This window comes from Saccostrea cucullata, unplaced genomic scaffold (genome assembly GCF_032062105.1).
Source record: "Saccostrea cucullata isolate Sc308-1 unplaced genomic scaffold, CSIRO_AGI_Scuc_v1 ctg15279, whole genome shotgun sequence".
In the NCBI taxonomy this organism is placed as follows: Eukaryota; Metazoa; Mollusca; class Bivalvia; order Ostreida; family Ostreidae; genus Saccostrea; species Saccostrea cuccullata.
This window is the reverse complement of record NW_026918531.1, coordinates 1-11,615: the sequence shown is the minus strand read 5'-3', so window position 1 is coordinate 11,615 and position 11,615 is coordinate 1. Positions and strand designations below refer to the sequence as shown.

The following is an 11,615-nucleotide window of genomic DNA, read 5'->3' as shown; positions in this document are numbered from 1 at the left end:
TAAGATCCTGCCATCGCTTTTGTAAGGGAATATCGGTGACAAGAGTTATAATAGAACTTGTATTTAGTTATGTTCAAAGCTGATTCAGACTGGATTACTTGGGATATGTGATCTACTTTGCTAGCTAACAATATGTATAAGCCAAATTAAAAGAAATGATTGATTACCCTCGCCTGGACAACTGACTACAAATGTTCCGACTCAAAACTTTTTCTAGATGACATCAGTTAATTTTTATTAATATGCATATTTAAAAGAATTACGGAAAATTAGATATCTTTAAAGATTTTTTTAAATGAAGTTAAGTAACGAAGGCTAAAATCCTGTCCCTGTACAGGTATAAGTACTTTATTGTGGAAAAAAACACGGGTTTGTTATTCGTTAGATAAAACGATAAATTTTATTTTTTGAAGACGATTTCAAGCGATATCAGCATAGGATTATTTTTTGTGTGACCTAACAAAAATTATTTTTTAACTTTTGAAATTTGATATCTTTTAAAAGAAAAAGACTAAGGGGATATAATTTGACAAAAGTTGAAACAATTTATGGAAAATTATTTTTTAAAAAGTGAAACGAATATATTTTTTCGCATTTAGAATTGGACTATGAGGCTTTAAAATACTTGAAATTCAAAATTTTATCTTTAATTAAGGTCATACGAAACATTCCTCAAATTTCTATTTTGCACATCTTCATATTGTATGGAAACAATTCTAAATTTTAGTCTCCATATGATTTATAAACTAATTTTTTCCGCGAGTAAACATGTTAAAGTAGCAATACTTCAATGACAAAATCAAGTTTCAACATATTATTTTTCTATATATGTTTAATCAATAAAAAATAGAAGGTATACTTATTACGTGTTTCTGTGTAAAGTTACATATGTACATTTTTCTTTTAAAGATGTTTTCATTTTAATTTCTTTTCAGGAAATTATTTTTTCAGAGACCTAGAACCTCGACTTCATGGCATTGGAAAGATTTAACACTCAGTATAAGAAACGGCAATGTTCTCAATGTCAGGGGGACACAGAATTTTACTGTAACACGTGTGAACATGACCTGTGTCTACACTGTAAAGAGAGGCATGTTACCAACTCCCATAAAGTGGTGTTTTATAGAACAAAGCATAGCAAAAGAGGTTATACAATACAGTGTAAAGTACGACAGTGCTCTGAATGTAAGGGGAACACGGAATACTTCTGTAACACTTGTAAACAAGATCTGTGTCTACACTGTAAGGAGAGGCATGTCATTAGTCTGCACATCAAACATCATGACGTTGTGTTGTACCGTGAAAAATACGAAAGTATAACAAAACAAGAAAGCTGTGAGAGACATCCAGACAAAATATGTGATAAATACTGTCTTTCATGTGACGTCTCTATCTGTGTTCAATGCACAGTATACAGAAATCTCAAAATGTTACCTTTTTTATTCCTGTTGAATAAACACAGAACACACGAAATGCTGGACCTCAGACCAGCTTATGAAACAAACCGTCGAAAATACAGAGGAATCATCCGCAAAACGAGAAGTGACACTATCTACAATAGCTGTTTTCTTCTGTCAAAAATAAAAACTGATTTGAAATTTTGTCACACCTGTAGCTTTCAATCAGATATGTCCGTGAAAGCCCGTAGACTAAAGAATCTCATTGATAGTTATGTGAAAAGCAGGCTGAAAAGTTTAATGATTCAAACATCACAAATTTATGAACAACAAATTTGTAAATTGAACAGACACGTATCTAGAACAGAAAACTATGTATACAGATTTGAACAGTCAGTAAACAAACCTATAAAATTTCTCTCATTTCTTAAGAAAATCACGGTCCCAAAGATGAAAGAGAGTCCTTTTCTTACACAATATATTATAGTCCCTCTGATTGAGGAAATAAACAGGAAAGATGTGATTAAATCATTGTGTGAAATCCATATAAAAACAGCAAAAAGAAAAAAAGGGATTGATTCTGTGTTGAAGCTGATGTTTACACCAGTATTGCATACATTTATGATAGTGACAAGTGTTGATAATATTAGACACATTTCCCGCGAATCATCAAACCGATTCTGGATCAGTGATGAGAAAAATATCATTCTTACAAACACAGAAGGGGATGAACTATATCATATAACAGATATAGGTAGTTATTATGGAGGGCACACAGTGGACATTACAGGTGATCTTATTTATATAGACATTGATTTTAACATAATCAAACTATCAAAAGAATCAAAGTCTACACTGATTAAAAAAACAGAAAACTGGATACCACTCTGTGTTTTCTGCTCCCATTTCAATGGAGACCTTCTGGTTGGTATGCGGGGTTTTCGGCAAACATGTAAGGTCAGCCGTTATAGTTACGAAAGACAACACATATATACCATACAACACGACAACAAAAGTCTGGCAATGTCTGGATTTCCTAACTACATCACAGAGAACCACAACGGAGATGTTGTTGTGTCTGACTGGCCCTATGCTGTAGTGGTGACAGATCGTGAAGGGAGATGTCGCTTCTCCTACAGAGGACGCCCTTCATCATCAGGAATATCACCACAAGGAATTTGTACAGACGCAATGCCAAACATCCTTGTGTGTGATGCTCTTACCGACGCAGTACACATAATTGATCAGAATGGCCAATTTTTGTCACTGATACAGACTCAGCAGTTAGAAGGGATCAACACACCATGGAGCCTGAGTTATGACGACAAAACTCATCTTCTCTGGGTGGGATCATGGACGAACAACAGAGTTTGTGTCTACAGGCACAAAGAAAGACAGGACTACTTGCCAGGTTACAGTACCGACCGGACACAACCTGACAGAGAGCGAACCCGGAACGGACCCCGGGTTCGCTCTCTGGGTCCGCTCCGGGTTAGCTCGGGGTCCGCTAGGGCTGACCCAGAGCGAACCCGGAGCGGACCCAAAGCGAACCTGTAGCGGACCTCGAGCGAACCCGGAGCGGACCCAGAGAGCGAACTCCAAACCGGAGAGTGAACGCGGGTTCGGTATTTCTTTACAGCGCTGTCAATCAGGATTAGCGAATAACCAATCAGCGCATCAACCAAGTAAAATAGCATATTGATCTGTCGATTGGGATATAAGATCGAACGTGTTGATTTAATTCGATATGAATCCAAACACTGTACAAACAAGCAAGTCCTGTGAATGTGCTGTGTAATTCTATTATGATAATTAAAATATTATTTCATATTTATTTTTCTTGAATTATCCGGGTTGTATTTTATATTTATATAATTGTTTTCTTTTTTATTAGGGCAATTAATTAATTATTCTTTAATTTTCCACGTAGAATTATACATGAATATTTACTTTTTTTATTGTCTTTAGTTTTTTATTCCAGTATTTAAAGTCCATTTGGTAAATAAATTGGGTAAATACATCAGTCAATGCATAAAAATGGAAATTAATTGATATTACAATTCTTACTGATAAAAAGAGGAGAAAAGAAATATAGTTGGTCTTTGAATTATTGTACAATTTCATCATCTCAAGATACTAACAATTCAGGAATATTAACGTGCCCAATATTTAAATATAAATAGATACAGGAAACACCAAGATGGAAGAAAGAGAGAGAGAGAGAGAGAGAGAGAGAGAGAGAGAGAGAGAGAGAGAGAGAGAGAGATCATAACTGTAATCTCTCATAGACTTGATTTTAATAATAAAGCCTGACTTTTACTTAAATTTCTATAAGTCGTCCTCCGAATACTGTACTCAAACTGTTTTCTATAAGCCTAGGCCTGCTGCAGCTATTTTTTTATATACATGTACAGGAAGATGACTGTATATAAAGCATTAAAAATGACCAACAGTTTTCGGGACGCTCTGTCCCTTCCTCGGGACAAAGAAAAAAGTTAAAAAGGCATAAGAACAAAGGGAAACCAAAAACAACTAGCTACTACTAAACTACTTAACACTTTATATTTACATAGTTATACATAGTTACATAGGTTTACTCAGGTGATCACGACATTTAGTAAATCGTACATTGTTTCATTCTCTCAAAATGGCGTAACTATATTTGACAAAGAATAATCAGAGAAACATAATATAGAAGGGATATTTTAACATATGAATTATGATCTATTATAAATTTTGAAATGTTTTAGGGCTAATTATTAAGAAAAAAATTAATAAAGGCGTAAGCGATACATAGTTATGTGGATTGATCGAGAGTTGGTAACCCATACTAACTGTAGAGTTACACTAAATTGAAAGAATAATCTTGTTAAGTATCATCAGGATTTTGGTCTAATTCACGTTCATTCTGGTGAAGTCATTCCGTTTGTTAATCCATAAGGGCGGAATGACTTCAATCTGTGCATCCAGAATGAAGAATTTCATATACACGCATTTTTTTTCAAGCCCAAGAAGATTAAGAAGATCAATAATTTTGATGTAAATTTTGAATAATTTAATGTAACACGTAAATTTAGAAATCATAAATAAATCAATTAAATAATTAGATTTTTTTTAGACAGTATGTGTTTGAAATAGGGGGCATATAGTAATATAATCTTATCGGGTTGGGAGAACAATTACTATTTGCCTTTTTCTTTATTCTGATAAAAATCAAACTCGCTCCAAAATTCTGACCGTGAAAAAGATTTGACATACAGTGTAATATTTTTTTAGAAAATGTCCGGTAAATATTTATAAGGAACTTTTAATGTGTAACTACTTTAAATGAAATCTAAATATGAATAGCAGATGTACAAAAGTTTACATGTAATTAAAAGATGCGATATCACAATTCACGTGTTAAGCAAACATTTAAACTAAGATTTAGCAAAACGTACGGAATAACAAAAATTAATGTATTTTTAAACTATATAAAGCATGAATATAAAAGGTATTTAGTTTAAATTTCTTTCGTCAGTTCCTCTTGTACACCAATCGATACACTGAAAATCAATTCAACACTCTTTTCTTCCTCTTCTTTTTTGTTTTCTTGTTATAATCTAAGAAAAATAAATGTCTTATAACCCGCTGTTAAATTAGTTTGAATTTCTCGGGTTCGAAAAATCAAGGAAATCAATTATTCATGTACAGGTAAATCTACGTCGAATGTACAGTTGAAATTTATAAAATTTATCAATGTTCTCCATTATATCACTGTTTACATGTCAGTGTACAAGTCAGCATCGTCGCATAAACAACAATGATCGATCCACAATACCATAATTGTATTAGAATATACAAGGGGCGGGGCTTACTGGCGGTGAGATTAAAGCGGGGTCCGCTTCATGCATTGGTGCGTAAAGCGGTACCAGGAAGTGAACGCCGGTTTCGCTCTAGCGGACCCAGAGCTACCCCGAGCGAACCCGGAGCGCACCTAAAGCGCACCTGGAGCGGACCCAAAATTTCTGAAAGCCAAAGCGGACCCCGAGCAAACCCGGGAAGCGAACCCGGGGTCTGCCCCGGGTTTGCTCTAGTGTTAGGTTGTGTCCGGTGGGTACTGTATTTTGAAAGAAACTGTAAAAAAGGTAAAAGATACATAAGCACTCTTGATTATCAGACGTGTAACTGTCTTCATTTTTTTTCAGTACATATTTCGCTGAAAAAAGGCTTTTTATGATATTACAAATTTAAAATTCGAAGAATCAAACTGTGCTCAATTGCCCTGAGTGCCAAGTAAAGGTTCAAATTTGAAGCCCTTCAACGCTATGTGATGACCTCTCTACACGAGTGAAAAATTCTAGAATGGGACGTTAAACAACATTAAATCAATCAATCAATCAATCTTCAGATGGATCAGCTGACAGTATTTATTTTGTTTATCGAATCTTTTTAATGTTTCTTCTTCTTGTCTACTTTTCCTTGCTTTTGAACTTTGAATATCTAACAAAAAGCCTTTTTATTTAACATTTAATTGTGTCTCGTTTTAATTGATTTCAAACAATTGATAAGCTCCTTTGCTTTCCTAAAAGAATTTATCATCTCCTAATAAGAATGTATTAAATTTCCAAAACCAATCTATTATGATGGGCTTCACTTTGAAGTGTGAGAGATATGACACTATGATCTGTTTTAATGGCAGGCTTTATGTTTGACTTTGCATGTGGAAATAGTAAATATGGAATGATAAAAAAATCTATTCTTGATAGAACAAAAAACATATTGTTTTCGCTAGCGAAAATCAAATGATTTTGGATAAATACAATTTCATAACATTGGTTACACTTTATAAAGTATTCAACTTATTTAGAGTGTTTTAACTTTTGATTTTAAATTTTCACTGATATTGATCTGTTGCTTGCTGGTGCTGGACTGTGGCTTTCAAATAACAGACGTTTATTTTAACTAAAAGTTGACTATCAATTGGGCGTTTGTTTACTGATATTCTGTTGAAAATGTAAATGTTTACACAGAAAGGTCAAATGAATATTATAACATCAGTATTTTAATTTTCAGTAACTACATCTGGATCTAAAAGGTCATCGGAACGAGGACCTAAACAATTTCATAAAAGACAATAAAAGCAAAAACTCACAAGATTTGTATCAGTCTTATCTGTAAGCAGAGAGCTTATGAAGACAAATATCTTTTTAACATCTCAATATATTATAAACAAATATTGTGTGAAAATAAATGTTCTACATGACTTTTTAACAGTTTTCAAGTTTATAAATTCAATATTTGAAAACTTATGAGGTGATCAGATAGATTTAGTTACTTGTTGTTAGGTTCAGTGAGACTGTACATTTTGACAAAGTGCTAATTTGAACTTTATTGACATTTTTTTTCTTTTTTCGTCGAAATTTTCATTCGTCAAACTTCACATCATAGTCGGTATATACAAATATGTTTCAGCATCACAACAGATATTGGCTATTGTACAACGTTACCGCTTATTTTTTTTCGGCTATCCCTTATTAAAACCGTATATCAAAATAAATGTTTAATTTGATTTTGTAAATTTTAATGAAAACATATGAAAACACAAAGTTTAAAAAACCAATGGATCTAAACAGGTAGGCATATACTTTTATACATGTAACTAACGGTCTCAACATTCTAACCTGCATTATTATCACGCTGTGCTTAGCCAACTTTGTCAACTCTGGCAATTAGACTCTTATAATGAAAGCGAAATACAAAAGAGCAATTTACATGTATTCAATCAAATCTCCATACACTGTAAATGGTTTTTCAAGCAATAATTTTTATTATTGATTTCAACGCTTGTAAATAAATTCAAGTGGAAGACATAGTTTTTTGTTTTACACATCGTAAATTTGCTTGAATCGGCTTAACCGTAGACGTTCTCACGTCCTTGTCAACTACAGAAAGCTAATGTTTCTGCCAGGTTTTTGTCCTCTAGATTCTGGCGAACCCTTGAAACTCGTACTTTGAAATTTCTTTTTTTTAAAAACTCTTATGGACCGTTCGTCTGATTTGCTTGTGAAATCATAGATACATTAATTTTATTCAATACTTTGTCGAATAAAACACTTAAACACAATTTTAATAAACAAAAAAACCTAACACGTTAACAGTACCTAAATTGGCAGAGAATCGGTGTAATGAAGACTGCGTCAACTCCTTATTTATCTGTTTTATTTTTTCCTTGATGGTGAAATACATGTTTTGCAGGATGAGATATCAGTAAAAGTTATTTGGTTGTATAAGTGTGAATTTCAAAAAAAAACAAAAATGAAAAAAACGACAGCATTTAATATTGAACATAACAACAACAAATGTCATATTTAATTGTGAATTGTATTATATACTGCTCCAATGATAATATTAAAATAAATGTTTAAAAATATTATTGTTTACTTTGAGTTATCTCTCAAAAGATTGATTTACATTAACTGTAGAACCCTACCAAATATATGAAATCAGGTGTGATCGGGAGCCATGGAGAAGTGAGAATAAACTGTCGTTTGGTCACACCCCTTGTGTTCTATTTTTTTTTTTCAAATTTCAAAAAGTGACATGTCAAGTTATATAATAAGATTTTTAGTCACATTCACACACACATTCACACTTCCCCTCTGATTTTAAACAAGCATGAAATATTAAATAAACAGTATTTCAAGAAATATGTAAATTTGTGTTTTAATTAATGTTTGTAACTAAAAAATATTAATGCATGGTGACCATAGATTTTCAAAATTGTTCATTGTAAATTTGTGAATTGATATGCATTTTTCTACTTTGTACTTAAGAGTTAAATGATGTTGCAGCCCAGTAATCATAAGTATTTTGTTCTGCTTTAAACAAGAAAAATATGTTGCTTTGTATATAAAATAATGCATTTTTTCACCCTATTATGTTAAGAAAATGGCATTTCACCATAAATCCAACTCTTTTAGAAGTGTTTGTAAATATGTGCACGCTAAAATTACTCCATAATGGAGAAATGTTTGTACAATTCAAAAATATATGTTGTATTGTTTCTATATCCTGTTTACAAAAGGTACAGTGATCATCCAATATATCACTTTAAAATAATTAATATTATATGTATTTTTTGGTCTTATTACATATAGACTGTGCCATTGTTCATTCTCTTTACTTCTTTATTGTTACAATAACTGTTTTAAATCAAATTATAAACAATGATTTAAAGATAAATAAAAGGCTTAAATGGATAGTCATATGTGATCATTAAAAACAAAAAAGAGGAATGTACTGAAATATCTTTGACAAGAGTGTCCCTTAATTTCTAAAGGTATTTCGTGTTTTTGATCAGTGATCCTTTTCAGCCAAGTCGTGGTTTATTGTGACATGTTCTGAATTCTACAGCTTTAGATTTCAGTGTTTCACGATAAATCCTCGGTAAACAGACACACTTCTCGTTCTCCTCCGGGGTGTACCTGTCGCTCCTGAAATATCTCCTCAGAATCATTAAATATCGACTCTCAAACAACGCCTCCATCTTGCTTGTAATGCTACCATGTTGTAAGAATGTCCAAAGAGTCGCGAACTCTACGTCATCAGAGGCAAAGGTCACGTGACGTTCGGAACACTTGAGAGTTGATAATGCCTTGCACTTTTTCCTGAATCCCTGGGGCGTCCTTGTCTGTATTGTCGTGTTATGGAATCGCTGATAAATATCGTTGATTACGGACATACCTTTAAGTGCCTTCCAGCGAAGCCTGGAGTTTTTACTTAAGAGGACGCCGTAGTGTAGAGTTCTTGTGATGGCTGTTTCTGTGGTCTGACAGAAAGGATCTAAAGATATATAAAAAGAAAGTACTAGGTATAAATCATATCATTATTATTTAAAAAATATCAAATAATCCTTAAAAACAGAGTTAATATTGAGCTTATTTATCTAATTTTCACTGTATGGTGCGTGGCATTTACCCGCAGGAAAAATGTTCAAAGACAACACAGTATCAGTGAAAAGAAATCACTGTTATTTACTTCAGTAGAGAACATACATGTAAATAACACGTTCAGTTAATTTATCTTGGCCTTTTAAAATGTTAAGAATACTTGAATTAATTACAAATTGAGTGATATATTGTAAATTTCTATTTTTTAGAATTTAGATCTAGGGGCAGATCACTCTAACTGCAGAAAAATACCTTAGAATCAGAACTTTTTAGTGTGCAGTGTAGAGAGGGTTCTTAAATTAATTTATTTTAAAAAGTGTAAAAATATTTTATTAATCAGTGTTTGTTTTACGAGGAGCACATTTATGAGACATATCAGGATTTTTATGACACATGTATAAGGAAGTTAACAATCAAGTCTAGACTAAAAACGTCTTAGTGGTTTTTAATAAACATGTATTATACCTCAATTGCTGTGATAAGTAAGGATGGAAGAACAACATACCTTTATTGATATTTTTTGTTGTTTTAACTCTGCTAATAATGACGTCATACTTGACGTAGTTCCGACTTCGCCAATTCGTTGAAAGGATAGGTTGATGTGTCAACCGTGATCGAATTTGTGCTCTTGTTAGTTCTGTCCTTACGTGGAATGCAGGTCCAACTAATTTGATTGGACAAAATTCTAAAAGGAAGGGAAAATGAATAATAAGTAAACATGTATATGACGTCATTACATTAATATCACTACAAGCTTTGATATTGTACGCACCGAGTACAGTAAGTTCACTTCTCTCCATCTTACTTCCAGACTTCAATATGCACTGATAGGTGGCGCTGTCATTGATTGTGACATCATGAATTACCAATGAGACAACGTTTGGCAGATCCACGATGATGTGAAATTTCTGGTTGTTGGTTCCTATTTTCTCTCCGTTTCTTTCCCACGTGATTTTATCAAACCTTCTGTCAATATCATCAATAGTTAAGGCTACGTTATTCCCATACTGTCGAACTCTAACAACTGAAAGTAACGAGTAAAACATTTACAAATGCTCTTTATAGAAACATTTTCAAGATCTCAACAGTCAACTATTCATATTCTCGCATTATATTTTACAAATGAAAAAGCTGCTGTATACAGACTACTTTAATCGCCCGTTATTTTTCTCTCCGATTCTGAAAAATGGGCGAATTCAAAAGGAGACAATTTTGACAAACATTAAATATTTTATCACAACGGTGCCTTGGTGTAAACAAAACGGGGCAAATTATGTTACATGCAGTGTCCCTCTATGGTGGATATTAACGAATCACTGGGGAAAAAGTCAAAAAAGAGCCTAGAGATTTAATTTCGCTTGGAAATTAGTTGTACAACCAAGAATAATAAATCAATGAAATAATACTACAAACGTAAAATTTGAAGGTAATCGTTTACATGAATGAAAGATTAACAGGTATCAATTTCTCACTTATCAAATTAGGGCGTTTTTTTTAATTTAACACACATTGTGGAACATCCGCAAACAAACTGTGGTGTTTTTTATTATTTTGAAATTCCAAAGACATTTTCATAAGTTTTTGATTTTCGTTGATGTTTTTGGATTTTCAAAATCTTGTTGCGTTCATCTTCCTTCTTTAAATTGATCATCTTTTGAAACTTTAATAGTATGAATACAGTATCTGCTATATATAGTTATTGGTATAAAGAAACACATCGATATATATAGTGCAAACTTTAATAAACAGCAAAGCATGACTGTTTACATGTAAGTACTTCATTTCTTAATTTTACTACTTCTTTTGGGAAGAATACGTTATTAAATGGATTGCTGGAAAAACCATTCAAATTCATTTCCATTGCTTTTATAGGAATTAATACTTATAAATACCACCGTAGACGAATCTGTTGGTGTTCTATAGTAATAACTCCGTCTTTCGGTTTGTCTGTCTGTAAATCTGTAAGTCCAATAATTTTCTTTCATTTCCATTAATATTTTAATGATTATCCTATAAAACTCAAATTCGGCATTATGTTTCTAAAGGCAGTTATTTAGGTATACTTTTAGATTCGCTAACTCAATCGGTTAAGACATGTGTAAATGGTAAATGTCTTTTCTTTATGAGAACTTTTTTCTACAGTAAAGTTTTGAATATGCAGTGAATCCCCAGGAATTAATTGTGTAACCTTCGTCAGAAGAAACTGAGCCTAATTTATGTTAAAGTAAATCACAATTATGTAAGACGTGTGAGAATGTAGAACACATCGCTTTTATTATGAAATTAA

At 32.6% G+C, this 11,615-nt stretch overlaps 2 protein-coding genes across 2 annotated transcripts; one reads left to right on the top strand and one right to left on the bottom strand.

Moving 5' to 3' along the window:
* Nucleotides 1-2,000: 2,000 nt before the first annotated feature.
* LOC134267532 (uncharacterized) lies at nt 2,001-7,399 on the top strand. The gene is made up of 2 exons (XM_062749730.1): nt 2,001-2,808; nt 6,453-7,399. Exons 1-2 carry the CDS (start codon nt 2,019-2,021, stop codon nt 6,515-6,517), a joined length of 855 nt encoding a protein of 284 aa, XP_062605714.1. The 5' UTR covers nt 2,001-2,018; the 3' UTR covers nt 6,518-7,399.
* A 1,146-nt stretch (nt 7,400-8,545) lies between these two features.
* On the bottom strand, nt 8,546-10,389 carry LOC134267522 (uncharacterized). Its single transcript, XM_062749719.1, has 3 exons — nt 10,101-10,389; nt 9,834-10,013; nt 8,546-9,221 (listed from the first exon to the last, which is right to left on the bottom strand). The coding sequence occupies exons 1-3, from the start codon at nt 10,372-10,374 to the stop codon at nt 8,749-8,751; spliced, it is 927 nt and encodes a 308-aa protein (XP_062605703.1). The 5' UTR covers nt 10,375-10,389; the 3' UTR covers nt 8,546-8,748.
* Between the last annotated feature and the right edge of the window lie 1,226 nt (nt 10,390-11,615).

Bases quoted from the DNA above. Each gene is read 5' to 3' on its own strand.
- LOC134267532 (XM_062749730.1), top strand. From the start codon at position 2,019: ATGATAGTGACAAGTGTTGATAATATTAGACACATTTCCCGCGAATCA. The intron at 2,809-6,452 runs GTTACAGTACCG...TTTAATTTTCAG, and splicing joins AAGACAGGACTACTTGCCAG to TAACTACATCTGGATCTAAA.
- LOC134267522 (XM_062749719.1), bottom strand. From the start codon at position 10,374: ATGTTTTACTCGTTACTTTCAGTTGTTAGAGTTCGACAGTATGGGAAT. The intron at 10,014-10,100 runs GTGCGTACAATA...CCTTCCTTTTAG, and splicing joins AAGTGAACTTACTGTACTCG to AATTTTGTCCAATCAAATTA. The intron at 9,222-9,833 runs GTATGTTGTTCT...ATATATCTTTAG, and splicing joins AACAAAAAATATCAATAAAG to ATCCTTTCTGTCAGACCACA.